The sequence below is a fragment of the Phyllopteryx taeniolatus genome, chromosome 3, assembly GCF_024500385.1.
Source record: "Phyllopteryx taeniolatus isolate TA_2022b chromosome 3, UOR_Ptae_1.2, whole genome shotgun sequence".
Lineage (NCBI taxonomy): Eukaryota > Metazoa > Chordata > Actinopteri > Syngnathiformes > Syngnathidae > Phyllopteryx > Phyllopteryx taeniolatus.
The window spans coordinates 21,967,028-21,986,599 of record NC_084504.1 but is presented as its reverse complement, the minus strand read 5'-3'; the positions used below and the strand labels follow the sequence as shown (position 1 = coordinate 21,986,599).

The 19,572-nt window shown below is 42.0% G+C and overlaps 2 protein-coding genes across 7 annotated transcripts in view; both read left to right on the top strand.

The window, feature by feature from the left end:
* The window catches only part of kcnip3b (Kv channel interacting protein 3b, calsenilin), a 48,930-nt gene extending 36,419 nt beyond the window's left edge, over positions 1-12,511 (top strand). Inside the window, exons 1-7 of one of the 3 annotated variants that reach the window (XM_061767620.1) lie at positions 155-1,410; positions 8,813-8,937; positions 9,750-9,819; positions 9,901-10,079; positions 10,295-10,399; positions 10,504-10,566; positions 11,603-12,511. In XM_061767620.1, coding sequence (XP_061623604.1) covers positions 1,305-1,410; positions 8,813-8,937; positions 9,750-9,819; positions 9,901-10,079; positions 10,295-10,399; positions 10,504-10,566; positions 11,603-11,650 — 696 coding nt within the window. In that variant the 5' untranslated portion in view covers positions 155-1,304 and the 3' untranslated portion in view covers positions 11,651-12,511. Of the gene's footprint in view, positions 1-154; positions 1,411-2,099; positions 6,686-8,812; positions 8,938-9,749; positions 9,820-9,900; positions 10,080-10,294; positions 10,400-10,503; positions 10,567-11,602 lie in introns of those variants that run through there. The other 2 variants (XM_061767621.1, XM_061767619.1) reach the window with 2 other exon arrangements.
* A 1,700-nt stretch (positions 12,512-14,211) lies between these two features.
* The window catches only part of slc23a2 (solute carrier family 23 member 2), a 53,757-nt gene continuing 48,396 nt past the window's right edge, over positions 14,212-19,572 (top strand). For all 4 annotated transcript variants that reach the window (XM_061767615.1, XM_061767616.1, XM_061767614.1 and 1 more), the window contains exon 1: positions 14,212-14,484. The gene's annotated coding sequence lies outside the window, so the exon portion shown is untranslated. The remainder of the gene's footprint in view (positions 14,485-19,572) is intronic.

Here is a 19,572-nt window from a genome sequence, read left to right as displayed (position 1 = left end):
TCCATTGTAGCTGTGGCCAGCTGTTGAATACTTTGTAGGAAATATTTTTGTTTCTTTGTCACTACCAGTCACAACATTTTAAAAGAATAAATGGGGTAGTAATAAGGGTGGTGGTGGTGAGGGGGTGGTGTTAAACGTGTGCAGTTGACCAAAGTTATGAAATGACAAAGGAGAGGCAGGGAGGAGGCGGTGTGTTCCGGGCTCAAATGCATATCAGATGGAGAGAGCGGAGGAAGAGGAGGAGGAGGATGAAGATGAGAAGGAGGAGAGGGTGAGAATGCAGGGAAGAAGGGATAGAAAGGAGGTATAAAATGCACGGAGCAGTTTGTTTTTAAACCCTGAGGTGCAGAGGGGGCAGAGTCGCATTCATGGGATATCCCATCACGGAGTCTTCGCTATTAAGTGCCTTCTTGGAATCTCTTCCATATTGGGAGCTGGATTTGGATTTGGATTTGGATTTGGATGGCTGCAGAAATGGACCCCAACCAAAGGAGCCTGAAATTTGAATTTTGAATTTTTGGATGGATTTGGGGGATTACTAAATCAACATCTAAAGCAGGAAGGACATTGAAGGTGTTTCTTAAGATCATTTTTGAGTGAATGAATGAGCACTGCTTGCTTCTATGCAGTTTTCCATTTAACTTTTGATATCATACCGACACCGCCTCAGAACTCTAATGAGCAGCAGCTGTTGAGACAGCTGTGTTCTGTTCTGTTTTGGCTTCAAGCCTCTCCAGCATATGATGGGCTAATTTATTTATAATTGTGTCGTATGGATAATAAAGCCAGCACTGTTCTACACAGTTGAACTTTGTCCCACCTCATGGAAAAGATCTGGATCCCAAAGTTGTGAGGACAATGGGGGTGGCGCCCCACAAAGTGTGTGCTGTTCCTCTAAAACATCCTTAGCTGAACCATCATGTGATTTAATGCAAGCGATGACGTGAGGACTGATAATAGCTGTTTGCTTTTAAAAGGGTGAGCAAGAATCCAGAGGAAAGTGACTCGTAATAAATGGCCCCCGTCTTGCCTCCCAAATACACAGAGGGAGGTTTTCCTTATATGTCGGCATCTACGTTGTTTCCACTTCAGCATCGCTGTTGACATTACAAGCAGCTTGTTGGCCCGCTTCTGATGGTGTCTCGGAGACAAGTCTCCCACCTGTCAGGCTGATTCCCATCACTTCCTGGCTGACCTCCGGTGAGAACGCTTGCTTGTAGGGTGGCCCGGGCCAAGCTGACCCGGGTCGGCCCGGCCTTCCATCCGTAAAGCTCAGCCTGTGCTGGGCCTGCCCCCGTGCAGCCATGGGGATGCAAGGCATGGAGCTGTTTGCCATCGGCGTGGTTATCATTCTCTTCGTGGCAGTTCTCAAGCAGTTTGGCGTACTGGAACCTATGTCCTCTTTTGAAGGTAAAGGTCAACACGGCTCCCTCTGCAGTGTCAGCTTCGTCTTTGCCTCAGATGGCATAAAACTTCTGTGATGTTAGCCACTGCGAAAACAACATTTGCCCTATAAAGTGTAAAAAAAGAATAGAAGTATGTACTGGCATGAAGCCTGGGATAGACTTGTAAAGAGAACAGCAGGTGACATTTTGTTATTTCAAAGCTTTTACTTTTTATTATTTGTTTCCAGGATGAAAAACCAAAGACGCATTCTATTAAATCCAATGTAAACCTTACGTCTACAATAATTGATAGCCTGTTGTTCCTAGATGAATACATCAGCAATACTGAGCCACAAAGCACATTGCGCACTTAAAAACAGCATAATTGAGAAACAAAGAAGAAATGCAGGAAATAATACTACAAAGATGAGAAATGATGCGATATAGACAGGTAGTTAGAAAGAGACTGCTAGAAAAGTATGCCAAGTATGTATGGAGGTAGGTGATTGGGTCAATGGAGGGCTGGATGAATGGATGGTTGGGAAGGTTGGTGGGTGGATTGTTCAATGGAACTTAGCGGTGTGATGGTAAGGTAGTAGGGATTCGTGAGTTAGTTTCCTGATTGGGACAATGGATGGATGCGGATGGAGGGATAGCTGGTAGGAAGGTAGGTAGGTGGGTGGGTGGGTCAATTGATAAATGGAGCAACAGAGGGTTGGATAGATGGAGGGACAATGCAACTGGCACCTCCCAAGTTGAGCATTATCTTTTCTGTGACGCTGGTTGACTTCCATCTAGTCATCCATTCTCTATAGTGCTTGTTCTCAATAAGGTCGCGGGTGAGCCAGAACCTATCCCAGCTGACTTTGGGCGAGAAGCCAGGTACATCCTGGACTGGTCGGCAGTCAATCGAAGGGTACATATAGACTAAGAACCAGTCACACTGACATTTACACACATTACATTGTGTATAATTTTACAGTGGCTTACAATGATGTTAATTGTACTTCTTAGGAATAAAACCCGTGTGTTTTTCATGAACATTTAGGCCTACTATAGTGAGGATAAGCGGTAAAGAAAATGGACGGATGAATGTTCCTGTATTTTAATGTTAGTTATTATAGTAGTACTTGAAGTGCGAAAGTATTTTTCTCCTTGGTGTAAAATGTTTGAGAACGACTGCTTCAGATGTTCCCTGAGCTGAAGTCTCACAAAATTTGCGACATCTCAATGCTTTGTATGACTATTTGGGCGTTTTAGCATTCTAGGGTCATATTGTGCTATTCTAGAGCCATGTTGGTCGTTTTGATTTGGTCTTTGGGTTAGAGTGGCTCGTCGTCAGCATGCCAAGACAATTACAGCGGGAAGGCTTCAGGCGCCACATTAGTGTTGGTAATATTGCTCAGCATCAGTAAGTAATAAATTCAGCAAAAGCACCAGTAATGTTCTTTTCTTTTATTATTCATCACTCCTTTCAATCGCATCAGCCTTCTGATACCCACGCTTCCTTCAGGCCTGTGGTGATACACCCAGGTTTAGCATTACCTCGCATTAATTATACATGCGGTATTGAACAGGTTTTCTCTGAGGCCGCCTAAATATGGAACCCGGAGAACTCCTCCAGGGTCCTGGAGGACATTCGTCATCTATCAGTCGCCATTGCATCATGTGTCTCACCATGCTCATCCTCATACTTCACCTCATCATATCCTATTGGGTCTGAATTATCGACTACACTCATCTTCACCGCGATGTTTCCAAAGAACATCATCAAATTGTATGATTTCTACCTCAGCAATCACTGAGGTCATGTTCTTAGTCAGATTTCTGGGAGTTTGGAAGCTTTGATGGCAGCATGCTGAATTGATAAAGCCGATATTTTTGTGTCTGTAAAAGGTCTGAGAGTAGTTGAGGAGACTTGCAACAGGTCGGTGGGCAAAGGCTTTGCTGTTTCAGTCTGGTCTTTTTTTAACTCCAATGTCTTTATTTTTCCAGCTGCACTGATATCAGTCATTTTTACTGCATTACTGAACAGGCATTTCCTTTTTTCCTTGTTTGTCTGGATGTTGTTAGATCTGATTACTTGTATTTTATTTTATTTTTTTAATTGTTTACTGAAACAACATCCAACCATCCATTTTCTATTGCACTCATCCGAAATTCGGCTCACGGGTATGCTGGAGCCCATCCCTGCTGACTTTAGGCGAAAGGCGGGAAACACCCTGGACTGGTCGCCACCCAATCTCAATATCACATATAGACAAAAAACCATTCCCACTCATGGAGAATGAGGAGTCTGGCATGTTTTGGGAATGTGAGTGGTAGCCGGGTTCCCCCCCCCAAAAAAAACACGCAATTACAGAGAACTTGCAAAGTCTACACATGAGGGCCTGAGCTAAGATTCCAACCCAGAACCTGAGAACCGTGAGACAGACGTGCTAACAACTATTTTTTTACCTGAAGAATGACCAGTAGTTTAATCACACACATTGGAATAGTCAAAATGACAGTATACAAAGGGAAATTACATAGTCAATGGTCCCTTTATTAGATACACAATAGAATAACATACAAGAGCATTTTCTTTCTTGTTATCTATAATGTTCCTAGTTATCTATAATGTTCCAAGCTTAGTGACGGAAAAAAAAGGAGAAATTCTCACTTTAACTAGTAAAATATACAAAAACAAGGATAATTTATTCTATTTTGGGGCTCAAACTCAAAATTAATAAAATATACATGTGATTATACAATAATATCATCTGGATATTTCTAGGTCCTGTTCTGAATTAGTTCACCCTCATAATCTTAACTAGTGGAATAATTTGTCTCTGTTCCATTTAAAACATGTTTTACATGTCTGTGTAATGTTACAGTTGTCCACTAGAGGGAGGCAAATAGCCATTTTTCTCTATCCATCAGTTGAGCTTTGAACAAGTGTAACAGAACCCGAGGGAGTGAACGTTCCATGTTCCCTTTTTATTACACCATGAACGTGTCAGGACTCCACTGAGTACTCGTGCTGTCGAATCTTTGCGAGCATCCCGCAGGAGACAGTGAAACAATTGGGAAAGTGGGTCACGCAGCTGCCTGGGAAAATGTGATTTATTTAGCTCACATGATTGACTTTTGACCAAAAGGCAGTGAATTTGGTCTGTTTTTGTTCATTCAGGTATTAGCATCACTTTAATTCTTTAATAGTTTTTTTTTTCTTTTTAGGAAAACCAAGAAATGAGAGTAGTGCTCTCCACAAAAGCCTGCCCAGCGTGAGAGGAAATGAACACTATTATTGCGGAATAGTGTGAGATATTGCGCAGCACTGTGAGATAAGCAATTAGCCATTTGGCTTTGAGTCATGAGTGTGGATGACACAGTGTTGTCACATGACACATTAACCTTTTCTGTCATTGTGCGTAATTGTAATGGCAATGTTCGAATCCACTTGACTTTAGAGGAGACATATTAATAAGACGTCTGTGAGATGCTTCCATCAATAAAAAACAAACGAAAAAACAAGGATCAAGTATTACAGTGTATTTGACACACACTACTTATGGTCTTGGTGAAATTAGCTTGTTTTGCAGGGCTGGCCTTGTCTCATGCAAGTGAGTGACTGTATACCCCAGCTCCATATCCTGCTGGACACCAAACCGCCACCGAGTCGACAACATCACTAAGCAGTCAAATATGGTCTGCTCATCCGAAGCAAGCATTGTTAGCGAGCGCTAATCTGTGCATCAAACAATACCCAATGCAGCTCTGCTTACCCTTTGGCTTTGACATGATTAGGTCGTCGCACCTGGAGGGGTGCGGGTGTTTCTGCATGATAGTGTTTCAGACTGCAGTTGCTTTAAAGCGGCTCCGGATCTTCGCCCAGCCTAACTTTCACGTCATGTGCAGAGAAGCTAAATGTGGTGGCGTTTGTTGAGTAAATTAGCCCCAATGTTACATAACAGTGGCCCTGAAATTCAAAACAGCTTGCTCAGACACACATTTTCAAAACTGAGTAGATAACAGAAGATGTATTTGTTTAATTTCACATTTGATGGCTGGCAGGCGCTCCTGAGAACCTTCTATTTGTATACAAACGATTTAAAAATTACTTTACCAATATGTCACCTTCAGTGATCCCGGTAACGCGTTACAAAGTAACAAAGTAACGCGTTACTCCAAAATACAGCTATGAGTAACGAACAAAGTAATGTGGTACTTTTCCCGGGAAAGTAGGTAGACTACAGTCACTTCGTCAAACCAACAATAGTTACCCCCAACCACCCTCCCCCCGTCAATCACCCACAGCTTTGCTAGTTAAGCAGCTGGTTAAACTTGTCACTGGGAGTGAAAAGGTTTTCTCGCTCTTCGCATCAAAATGAATGTGGTGTGAGCAATGGTGTGTGTGTGTGTGTGTGTGTGTGTCACTCACTTTCACGTTTCCGTACACGCACGCACAAACGCACGCACACACACACAGTTGCCTTCATGGACAATGACCGTCATCTATCGATCTATCTATCTATCTGTCTATCTGTCTGTCTGTCTGTCTGTCTGTTAGTTAAGAGTCTTTAGAGACGTGTACTGAGAATGGTGTGCATTTAGGTACTTACTGTACTGTGTTGGCATGTCAAGTCTGCACTAAGTTGTTGATTTAATGTGGCTTCAACCACACTAATATTTAAGTTATTGGTTCACGTTGATGACCTCATTCTGTAACTTGTGTGCCGTACCTTACCAAGTAATGGTTACGGTTAAGCTAATGTTTTTTTTGTACTCTGGATAAGTGATATTCCTGCCACTTGGCAGCTGCTGAAAGTAACTAAAAAGGGACTTTTTTCGAACTTAGTTACTTTTGAAATCAAGTAATCAGTAAAGTAAGTTACTTTTTCAAGGTAACTGTGGCAACACTGGTCACCAGTAACAGGCATTCCCACCGCCACACCAACCATAAGTATGGTTAAATTTCAAAAAAATGCAATCCAATGGAGAAGGGAGGGTGCAGAAAGAAAAAGGCCAGTCAATTCACATGGCAGAGGCAGCGAGCTAAAAAGAGACACCGCCGGGAAGAAGTGTGACAGAAAGAGAGTGACGAGCGCGCTGACAGGATGCGGACACAGATCGGAGCGCAACGACGATGAGCATATAGCAGCAGAGAGACGCGACCGTGGAAGGAAAGTTAGAAGACGAGGGCAGGATGAGCGTCCGGTGGGAGACGGAGGGCCTGCAGACGGTGGGCATCGTGTGTTTGGTCATCATGTTCCTCAAACTGATGCACCTGCTGGGCCTCATCGATATCACTGAGACCGGTGAGGGTGCGGGACCACACATTGGGGTTGGATGAGGAGCAAGTTCAGCACTTCTACCCACCTTGGTTGAATTTGATTTTTTTTCTGATGATTTATAGTGAGGATAAATGGTAAAGATAATGGATGGATTTCAGTGCCCCTATCATCGCTGTCGGCCGGAAACCCCGTATGTGCAAATAATTTCATAATTTTTCACAAATCGGTACTACTGGTCTAGACCCACATCATCTGTTATTTTTAAAGATTATTAACCTATTTAATGTGTTGACAATATTTTGAGAACAAATCTATTACCTGTCTTGGACATATGAACTTTCTGAGAAGTGTTGTCAAACGCCGCTTCCTCATCACTCCGCGGGAGCTGTGTGGAATTATGTCACCTCAAGATTGAAGTTCTGGATGTTTTTTTAGAGAATAATGAGTAAAAAATAGTTAGGTTAGATACATTTGAGGAAGCCTGTTTTGTAAAAATAATTACATAAATAAAGAAAGAAAATGGATAGCTGTAATGATGAATTTCCTCCTATTAGACAGCTAGCTTAGCTTAGCTAGCTGTCTAATAGCTTCTAGCTTCATATTAGCTTCTTTAGGAAAATGAGGCACGCATCATAAGGAGCAGCACAATGTACTCTACATTGAAATTAACCAAAAAGTGTGGCAAAAATGGTTTAATTTGGTCATTGCTGCATTTTTTTATTTATTTAAAAAAAAATAAAGTACAGTATTATATGGTGCGGCGGCACGGTGCCCGGCTGGTTAGCACATCTGCCTCACAGTTCTGAGGACCGGGGTTCAAATCCCAGCCTCGGCTGTGAGAAGTTTGCATGTTCTCCCTGTGCCTGTGTGGGTTTTGTCCGAGTACTCCGGTTTCCTGCCACATCCCAAAAACATGCGTGGTAGGTTGACTGAAGACTCTCGATTGCCCATAGGTGTGAATCTGAGTGCGAATGGTTGTTTGTTTCTATGTGTCCTGCGATTGGCTGGCGACCAGTTCAGTGTGCTGTTGGATGTTTTCCCTAGTGAGGATAAGCGGTACAGAAAATGGATGGATGGATTATATGGTCCTATGCTTTTATTGTTAAAAAAACATTCAAAAAATTGTTTACGGCATTTCCATTCATTTCAATGGGGGAGAGATGATTTGAGGTACAATTATTTTGAGTGAAGAGCATGGTCACGGAATGAACTGAACTCCTATCTCAAGGCACCATTGTATTGGGTGTACCTAACGTGGCTGGTGAGTTTGGATTGACCGTTTTGTTAGACATATCTGTTTTTTAGACATGACTGCACCCTCTTATCTTTTTGGTTCCATTGATTTTAAGTCCTGTTGTTGTTCAATGGCCTTACTTCCATTCAGGCAGCGTGTGTTCAGTTTCCACTCAGTGATAATGCAAATGCGAGTGTGACTGGTTATCTGTCTATGTATACAGTATTTCCCCACTTATTGACTGGCAACCACTCCAGGTTGTAGCCTGTTGCCTGAAATCTGCTGGGATAGGTTGCAATTTACCCATGACCCTGATCCCTTCCACTCTACTCTCATCATACAAATATCTTGATTGTCCAGTCTGACTTGATTTTTCTTTGTTTTGTTTCTTTCTCTTACTTTCCCACTGTGCCCTCACGCGCTCTCTTTCCCTCCATTTTGGTGTCTGCACCTCTTCCTCTCTTCTCTCTGTCCAAAGATGGTGAGTATGGAAACAGTGGTCTGGAAAATTTCTTGTCCCTGCCCTTTTCTATGATTTGTTTTTAATTTGTCCCAGCCATGCAGTGCTTTCTCTTAGTGTGTGTGAACTGGCAACCAACAGATTACATTGATTGTGTTTAACAACAAATCAAACAGAAAATGTTTGGTGACATTTCCGACATTAAGAAAGTACAACTTTTTTTTTCCCTCATGCCTTTTTGCTTGTGAAGACGTTCTCTCTACTTGCTTCCTCTGTCTTAAATTTGTAATCCCAGCCCTCCCTGAATGTTGGCCTGTATCCACGCACTCAACGTCTGTCCCCCGTCCTCCTAACCCCCCCCCCCCACCCCCCCCTTTGCTTTTCTCCTCATCTACCCACCTCTAACCCCTGCATCACTCTCTATCTCCTCTCATTTCTCTCTCTCTCTGTCCCACAGAGAGCAGTGACAGTGATCTGGAGCTGTCAACGGTGCGTCACCAGCCGGAGGGTCTGGACCAGCTTCAGACTCAGACCAAGTTCACCAGGAAGGAGCTTCAGTCCCTCTACAGGGGCTTCAAAAATGTATGTTTGGGAAAATAAGAAATAACTCATTTGTTTCTACTATGGAGGATTGTGTACTTCTAGCTACAGTAGGCTTTCCAAACGTTAGGGACAAGACCCAAAAATGGTTGACCTTTATTGGGTTATTGTAAAATGCTGTAAGCTATTTTGCTGATCATCAATCAGGAACCACATTTATATTGGTTTATATACATTTATATTGAGCTGAAAAAGTTCCGAAAACTATTTTTAAATAGGCAAAAAAAGACAACGCTGTCAAATCTTTCGGTTAGAAGCTTAAAAATATTTTTTGCATGTGATACAATGATGTGGTGCTTAGCTTATCTGCCTCACAGTCCTGATATCCATGTTCGAATTTCAGTTGGAACCTCTCTGCGTGGAGTTTGAACGTTCTCCCTGTGGACAATTGTGTTGCTTTATTCCCAACATTCACTGAAATTTTTTTCAGTACAGCACTGTAGCATCTTCTGAGATGACGAAGAGGATGAGTGGTGATTGATCGACACAGTTAATGTCACCTCAACTCACTTACCCAATCACATTCAGAAACAAACCTTCACAGGCTCACAGAGTCGGAACTTATAGAACTAATTCACTTAACACAACTGCAGTGTCGCTACAATACAGTAGTTTTTTTGGGTTTTTTTTTAATCACACACATCATCCTTGTATCCATTTTGAATTATTTCCAATTGAACCATTTTGAGACTCTCTCCCTAACTTGTAATCAGTGGTTGAGGAGGACGTACTCATTATGTTTCAGGTCCGACTGATATGTTTTGCCTTTTTTTTTTCCATATTCCCTCGAGAAGGAGTGTCCCAGCGGGTTGGTTGATGAGGAGACATTCAAGTCCATCTATTCTCAGTTCTTTCCCCAAGGAGGTTAGCTCGCCGTTCCTCAATCCAGGTTGTATCTATGGTAACGTACATGAAACCCTTAAAGCCCCTTTTCATCCTTCACAGACGCGACCACGTACGCTCACTTCCTCTTCAACGCCTTTGACATCGACAGGAATGGCTCGATCCGCTTTGAAGACTTTGTCATCGGCCTGTCCGTGCTCCTCAGGGGCTCCGTCACAGAGAAGCTCAACTGGGCATTCAACCTCTATGACATCAACAAAGATGGCTACATCACCAAAGAGGTAACACAGAGGGCAAAGTCCTTGTTTCTTTCTTCATTCAACTCTCATCCTACCATAATATACATGAACTGGGCACTTCATTGGGATGTGTCTGCACATTGTAAAACAGTAATTACGTCATGCTGAAAAGTGAACCCGTTTATTGCGCGTATGTATCCCTGTGTAGTAAGTTGTATTTATAAAATGTAGTGCATCTTCTTTTCTGTCTTTCGCAGGAGATGCTAGCAATAATGAAGTCCATTTACGACATGATGGGCAGGTATACGTACCCATGTGTGCGAGACGAGGCTCCGTCTGAGCACGTGGACAAGTTCTTCCAGGTTCTCAATACACAGATTTCCGCAAATTCACATAAATCCTCCAGTCGTTTCGTTTATGATTTTTTTATTTTTTTTGCTATTTCTATCCTAATTCTGTGCTACAGAAAATGGACAGAAACAGAGATGGTGTTGTAACCATTGAAGAGTTCATTGAGACCTGCCAGAAGGTAAATAATACCCTAAACAGGGTTTCCAAACTTGGGCTTGTGACCCAAAATGGGTCTCAGGTATTGACACAAGGGGCTCTATTTTCGTGGACTACGTAACTGCAGCAGAGGGCAAAAACTGTGTCTGTGCGGATATCCTTTAATTTTTGGTGAACTTTGATGTATTTGATTAGAGCACAACCAGACAGATATGCGAGCTGCACGGATATGTGCGGTAAGATGACAGACATATTTCATTGCTAAATATGTGAACAGCTGGCATCAAACCTTCTGAATCATTGTAAAAGTCAATTAATTGAACACATTGTTATTATTATATTTTTTGAATCAACCCATTGGCCGGCACGCAACTATGGAGGGGGGGGGGGGGGGGGGGGACACAAACAATCGTGCATGAGGTCTGCGGACATATTGAAGTTCCCTGCGGTTATCAGCAGCTCATACTGTATTTAATCAAATTGTCTGTTGCAAGAGCAGTGACAATGCTCCAGTCACGCTTGGAATCGTTCTTCCGCACAGAGATGTCTCCATGCGAGACTCATTGCGCCACATTTAACACGAATGAGTGGAGCCGCTTTGAATTTGGGCGTTAAGGCGAAAATGTTTTGGCAAAACCATCCAAACATCAATTTTCCGTAGGTCTTGTCCACATTAGCATGGCAGGTGAGTTGGAGCCTATAGCTCAGCTGACATTGGGCGAGCTAAACTGGTCACCAGTCAACTGCAAGACACAGATAAACAAACAAAATATTCACACTCAAATTTACACCTGTGCGTGATATAGTCTTTGCCTGTTCTAAATTGTCCAAAGGTGTGAATGTGAACGTGAGTGTTTTTTTTTTTTCTATATTTGTGACCTGCGACTGGCTTGTGACCAGTTGAGGGTGTACCCTGCTTCTAGCTCAAAGTCAGCTAGGCTAGTCTAGCGCAACTGGGACCCTGAGGATGCAAATATGTGTAATAATGTATTATATTGTCATTTCAATGTATAAAATCTCATCCATCTTATACTCCTTTCTATCTTTTCCATGTCCAGGATGAGAACATCATGAACTCCATGCAGCTGTTTGAGAACGTTATCTAATGTATCATCAGGATGCTCTGAGATCATTTTTTTTTCATACAGCACACCCTCACAAACACAGCACACCCATCACGCACACTCCAAACACCAAATAGAGGAAGGACATCTTGGCACTTAATGTAAGTAGTGTAAAGATACAGAGAGGATTTTTCTATTTCTCACCATGCTTCTTTTAGCTGTATTATCTCGCAGCTACTTAAAAGGACCACCGTGGACACGAGATGAGCTTCCTGCAGGGAGCGCACACCTTTTTTGTGTCCTTAAAAAAGCCACAAAATGACTTTTGTTACCAAATTGAAAGAAGAGATCATCGCCAAATGAAAGACAAGACTAAGGCCTAACAGTTCCTTTTCATTCAGACACATGCACTGCACAAAGTCAGCCCTGCTGCGCTCATGGACTAGTGTGAGGAAATGGAAACTAAAAAGGGGAAACAAAGTATGTTTGTGATGTGAAATTAGCTTGCACTATGATTTCATGCTTAGGCGCCTTGGAAATCAAGGCATCGTCAACATGCTCTAGGGGACCTTTCTATAAATAGTGTAAGAAAAGCTGTCACCTTTGGAAACAAATATGATCCGGACAACGCTATGTTTACTTGAAAAATATTTAGTTACATCATCCCACGGAATCAAAGCAGATTGCTGTTGTGTTCTTTTGTATTTTATGGAGACTACTTTGAAAATGGTAAGCTGCGGAGAGTTTATCTGTGCGGTACTGTAGAGAATGAGGTCTGTAAATCTGGGGTTTATACGCTGCATGAAGGCTATGTTGGTTCTTCAGTATCTACTCGCATGATGACTTCAAGTACAGTCAGACCTTTGTGACGTGGGTTAATAAAGATGCAGTCGACTGCTGTGACCTCGCCTCTCAGTGTCTTTTTTTCAGGACATTTTCGCTCCGGTGCTCGGCCATCATTTACACATAATGAGCTATTAGTTGGTTTAACACAGGACAAGTGTGACATTCCCAGCAGGAAGAGCAAAAAAAATAAAAAAAAAAACAGAAAACATCCAACAGCTTTTGTTCACATATACAAGGTGATGAATGTGTGTGGGTTCATCGGTTTGGAATTTCTTGGAGCACTGCTATAAAATAAAGAATGAACCTGCCAGTTTAATGTGGCTGAAATGTCAGCTTTGTGTTTGGTCATGAACATGAAGATTCATTGAAACAATTATGTAGTTTCAAAAGCTTTTTAAATTCATTTTAGAACACTATCGATCTATCTACAGTGTCTGTACATGTGACTTAATACATTGGAAAATATTGCTGAAATTCAGTTTTATGCTTCAGCATAATGAGGAACTTTTAGGGTAGTGTAGATTTTTTTCCAAATTTATTGTAGCATAAGGCTGCACAATGACTATAGTACTGTCTGAACACATTACATAATGGAGTGTACAGTACAGCAGTGACTCCCAACCAGGGTGCCATGAGAGATCATCAACTTGTCACGGGAACCAATTTCACATAATTAGTCTGAAAATTATTATTTATTAATCATAAATAGTGGCACGGACGGTGTCAGACTGGTTAGCACATCTACCTCACAGTTCTGAGGACACGGGTTCAAATCCGGACTTGCCTGTGTGGCGTTTGCATGCTCTCCTCAGATTTCTCTGGGTACTCCAATTGCCTCCCACATTCCAAAAACATGTATGGTAGGCTAATTAAAGTCTCTAAATTGCTCATAGGTGTGAATATGAGTGAATTATTGTTTGTCTATATGTGCCCTGCAATTGGCTGGTGACCAGTTCAGGGTGTACCCTGCTTCTCGCCTAAAGGTCAGCTGGGATAGGCCCCAGCATCCCCGTGAACCTAGTGAGGATAAGTGGTACAGAGAATGGATGGATGGATAATTACAAATATATATATTTTTCCCCCACTTATCTATACCAGCGACGTATAGGGACAGGCAGATGATTAAATGCTCTTCCACTAGATGGCAGAAGGTACAATAAACCTGTGTATCCACCGGTTGCCATTCATACAACAGAATGACTCATAGCTTTCTGTACGTATATCAGCTTTGTGTTCAATTAAACTGGCCCAGAATTTACACTTAAGTCCATTTGTGAGTAAATAAAGATCGTCATTATTTCAGTATTCATATGTTTTAAGACATTTTTGTTTAGTGGTGTGCCGTGAGAACGGGTAAAATGGGTGCCTTGGCTCAGTAAAGGTTCGGAAACACTGCAGTACTGTACTCCGTTATTATGAAATGTTTTGGAAAGTACAAATGGTCGACGCTAGAAGGCAGAGTGATGCTGTCACCAAAATAAGAAACAGTATAATAAATACCCCCCCAAAGCACATAAAACTGAGCATGTGAAGGTACTGTATTTTAACTTGTGTTTCTTCTAAGAAACAGCAGTAATAATATATTGTAATGTATTGTAATGCAGGTTAAAACTATCGCGTGCACACGGAGGAGTTGCGTCACCATTGCTCCGACTCTGATTAGCCGAGGTGCCTGACGTCACGGCCGGTATGCGCGACTCTGATTGGCCCAGACGCTGCGAGAGGCAGGTGCCTGACGTCATGACCGATATGCGCATGCACGAAGCCTTACATCGACCCGTGGTTTTCTGAAAGCCATAAATCCCTCCGCGGGCTCGTAGCGGTTCTGTTGTAGAGACGAGGACTTCCTACTGTCCCGACTGGGCTCGAAGACTCTCTCTCTTGCCGGTCCGCTTGTCCGTGAGCCGACTTCAAGCTAAAGCCTCTCGTCCTACGCAGAGTCAAGCCGCTTTTTCCGCGCCGCTACAGCAGTGAGCCAGCGGACGTAGCCGGCCAAAGTAGTGAGCTTCGTCTTCTGTTTCTTCGGTCAGGTGAGTGGAAGACCACACGAATCACTTTTCTTATTATCGTTATCATTATTATCATCATCATCACCCCGTTATCACAACTACGCTAGGTAAGCGAAGATGTTTACAAAATAACACAACGTGGGTTGCCCGAGGCTCTAGAAATACACCCACCCGGGTTGGTCTACGTGGGGCGGCGTGATTGTGGCTTACAGTGTGACAGTGATCGGCCCTATCTGGCATCCTTCATCTTCTTGACCCTTAGCACCACATTGCCAAACGGAAAATTCACTGTGCACTAGTTCCTCGCTGATGTGTTTGATTACGTCACTGCACGCCTCCCTTTCCCTTTACAATGTGTGCATCAGTGCTTAGCATCAACTGTAATAGCTGCGTTAAAGTAACAACTAAAGCTACGACATACTCGCTCTGACACTATCTGGGCCACCGCAGTTTATTTGACCACTATATTGACCGCTTCTGGTTGCCCTGGAAACAAGGCCAAGCAAGTGTGACAAGCATGTGTGTTCGTGCCTGCAAACACATTTAAAGAGGTATCGTTGATAGAAAAAGTGTGCACACGTTTTCTACCAGTATGACCTACAACCCATACAACGTAATTGAAATGACTGAAACCTTTTAACGGGCAAAAATACAAAAAGTACACACACAAAAAAAACATACAAGCTTGTTGCATTAATATGCACACCCTCAAACTATTGCTTAGTTCCATCACCTTTGGCTTTGATTACAGGGCTCAGTCAGGAGTCTCAGTGTGACACATCTTTGACGGGGCAATATTTACTCATGCTTCCTTGCAAAAACACTCAGTCTTTCAGATTTCGAGGGCATCTCGTTTGCCCTGTCCTTTTAAGATCACCGTATGTTTGATCAGATTCAGGTCTGGACTCTGGCTGGGTCATGCCCAAACCTTATTCTGGTGAAGCCATTCTTTTGTTGATTTTGAGGTGTGCTTTCTGGCATACTGGGCATTTTCCCTGTGGGCCGACAGTCAGTATGACTGCTGTTCCCCCGTCAGGCCCTAAATTTAGAGGGTGTGGCCCATTGCTACATCTTCAGTATAGACAGTGACTATAGCACAAAAGCATCCCACCTCTTCCCTGGGCTACCTTAACTCCTGCTAGTTTCTCAGTTTTGAATGTGTGTTGGAGGAGTGGCAAGATGGACCAACCTCAGCAAAAGAAGTGTGTGCGGAGTGGTTGTGTGCAATGAGAGTGAAGAACCTCACTGTCGATGCTGTCATTGTTCAATGGAGGGGCTATTGTAGCCTCCACATACTGTACTCTGTGACAGCAATGCTCCAGCAACAGCAGGTTGAAGGTGAAGACAGCTAAACTCTGATATTTATGATGTTGTGATGTAAATTTGTTTATGATGTAAATTTCAAAACTTCCGTTTTCCGTTAAAGGGAAAACGTTTTTTTTTTTTAATATAATACTAATTATTCATTTTAATTGATCATGCCTGAAGCCAGCTCCAGTTAATTCTTTTTGGTTCTCTTCTTATATCATCATCTCTAATAATTAGATGCTAGTTGTTTGCGCACCGCTAATTATGAGGGGCTGGTCCAAGCAAAAAAGTTTGAGGCTGATTTCTTATTCCTTTCCAGCCCTAACTTTGGGTTATTCCCATGCTGAAAGATGAAGCTCCTATTTATCTTCAGCTTTCTAGCAGAAGCCTGAACTTTTTTTTGCTAACACAGACTGCCATTTTGAACTGTTCATAATACCCTCCACCTTTACTAAGGCCCCAGCTCCATCTGAAGAAAAACGGTCCCAAAGCAGGATGTTGCCACTACCATGTTTCATTGTAGGTATGCTGTGATGAGCAGTGTTGGGTTGGCACCAAACATCCATCCATCCATCCATTTTCTGAGCCGCTTCTCCTCACTAAGGTCGCGGGCGTGCTGGAGCCTATCCCAGCTATCATCGTGCAGGAGGCGGGGTACACCCTGAACTGGTTGCCAGCCAATCGCAGGGCACATACAAACAAAGAACCATCCGCACTCACATTCACACCTACGGGCAATTTAGAGTCTTCAATTAACTTACCATGCATGTTTTTGGGATGTGGGAGGAAACCGGAGTGCCCGGAGAAAACCCACACAGGCACGGGGAGAACATGCAAACTCCACACAGTCTGGGCCGGGGATTGAACCCTGCTCTTCAGAACTGTGAGGCAGATGCTCTAACCAGTCATTTACCCTGCCGCCGGTACCAAACATACATTTTGGAATTATGGACTAAAAGATGCTAATGCTGTGGAAGCTCTCTGCAGCTATGGTTTATGATGTAAAATGTAACAACAAAGACAATAATAGTTGAATAGTGGTGGGTAAAATATCAATTAATCGATGCATTGCAATATTCAATATCGATTCAGCAAATCCTCAGAAGCTCCTTCAGCTCCTGGCCATTGGGAGGCACCTGAGGCTGTACTTTTTTCTTCTTTTTTTTAGGATTTACTTCTTCAGTGTTTATATAGAGCAGTTTTTTTTTTGTTTTGTTTTTTTTACTTTTGTAGGCATATGCACAAATAATCTATTGTGCAAGGTTTTATTGTCATCCCTTTTATTGCTCAAAAATGTGAGGTGACATGCCACATATGTTCACATGGGCATAAGAATAAATATTTAAACATTGTCAACTGGTAGTCTTATTATTAGTCTATTTCTACTTCTTAAAGAATAAACATCAAAGCATTTAAAAGAATATCCACTTGAATCACAACCTGAAGAAACAAAATTTAATTGAATCGCAACCTCAAATCTAAAAATTTAACTGAATCTTGAGGTTCTCAACAGTACCCAGCCCTATTCTTGCACATCTAAAATCTTATTTGGGGTTAATCAGAGACATTTTTTAATTTGTTGCAGGTGTATGCTGACTCCCATTTAACATGGATGGATGAGTTGAATTGGTTAATTCTCAACACAACCACTTCTTCCCCATTTATAAGAGGATGTGCACACTTGTGCAACTATATTATCCATCCATCCATTTTCTGAGCCGCTTCTCCTCACTAGGGTCGCGGGCGTGCTGGAGCCTATATATTTGTTAATTTCTACTCCCCTCTCTAAAACACAAGGGTGTGTAGACTTTAGTCACCCTGTAATTATGACGGTGCTGCTGACGCATCTGCCTCTGATTCAACTTGACCCCCAAGGCACCTGCTCAATGACGACAAGAAGTGACATTTGCTACGTGTGTATTTAAGCTAGTGTGTTATCGAATATTTATGAGGACTTCTTTTACAGCCTCTTTTATTCAGCGGCAATTATAAGACAGTAAAAAAAAAAATCAAGAGAGGTCATAGAGTTAGTGGAGCAATGAGATCATTCACTACGATTACATTACACATTAATCAGTTAGTTTACACCGTCGTCTGCGTCACCCCTCCGTTCTCATGATGGTCTACGCATCTCAGTGAGTCCCAGTTAAGATGAACTCTGACAGATTTCGCAAAATTGGCACATCAGCGCTGTATCAGAAGATCAGTCCTTTGTCTACATTTTCCTTTTAAGTGACTTACACACATTCCAATAACTGGTGCCAGAGCATTTTTTCCTCCCTTTTCCATCAAAAAAAAAATGGAGTCGGCTATGTCACAGTTGGTAAGTTATGACCATCATGTCAACAGGCTACATGTTGCGCCACGGATCACGAGCTTAATTCATTACGAGATTTTGCTCAAGAATCAAAGCAATTTTTTTTTTTTATTAATGGGAGCCATCCTTTGGGCTTATTTTATGTCTTGCGAATTAAAATTTGTTTGTGAGCATGTTCCTTGAATTTAAATCAAAATAAACTTCACAGGAAGCACTTTACAAGCAGATTGTTAACGTACTTTTTTTTTTTTTTTTGGGCTTCAGGAGGTGATGGTGGTAAAAAAAGAATTTGTGCACACGCATCAGTGGACTGGACCATTTACTTTGTGTTTGTCTACTTTGCATAAGCTTGGGTTTCAGTAGGTTCCATCATGCCTCATGACCACATGCGGGACAAGCCTCTCCCCTTGACTAGTTGATATCACTTTGAGACCGGAATCTAACAAGTCTATTCTGCCTACGGACTTAAACCAATTATAAATGGTATCATAATTATGTAATTATATTAAACTGTCGCAACCTTTGCCCCAAAAACATAGCCTGCAAAACTTGCTTCGTGATCTAAGATGTCTTAACTTTTAACTTAGTCAGACTTGTAAGTCGAGTCACTCGTATCCTCTCTACCTCACCTATTACAAAGATTGTGGTGCCTTGAGTTATGAGTTGAATTTGTTCAGTGACTACACTCGTAACTCAAAACACTCGTCATCTTTCCCTGTTGAAATTAATGAAAAAATTCATTGCTACATAAAAGTAATAAACACTGGATCGATCCAGTCCATGGGTAAAATGTTTAATAACTCGTAACTCTTGGTTAGTGCAAAAAGAAGTTATACATTATGCTGAATGTTATTATTATTATTCATCAGTTTATTTGGAAATCTGTCTGTAATAAACTGTCTACCAATCTTTAGGTTTGTGAAACCATTGTTGGCGGTAAGAGCATTTTTTCACTTCTATTGTTGTTATTTTCCTATTCAGTTTATGATTAGTTCCCACTGTAAAATACTATACCATACACACAAAAGGAAAATGCCCCCCCCCCCAAAAAAACAATGGGGTGGACTGTGCGGCAAGGGAGATTAGCCAATGTTGACGCAGTCCTAGCATCAATAAATTATCTCATCTGCAAACTAAATGAGTCAACTGTTTGGGTCAAGTCTCGGTGATTATTGGGATTATTTGGCTTTATCGCCGAATGTAAGTTTTCCTCTTGTTTTACCGGCATTCAGATAAGATACAGTATAACACAAAGGTGGTTAAGGTGAAGGACACCTGAAGATAATGTGTCGTTGTGTTGTCTTTTGAAGGTAATGATTGATCACCTTTCTAAGATATTTTCAAGTGTCATAGTCACATTTATCCCATTGTTTTTCATTCTCAAGTGAAACTGGGGTAATTTTCTTTTTTTAAGGTTTCCAACTTGTATGAAACGGAGTTTCTTAGTATTATAATTGAGGTTTATTGAAAATCAGACGGCGGAT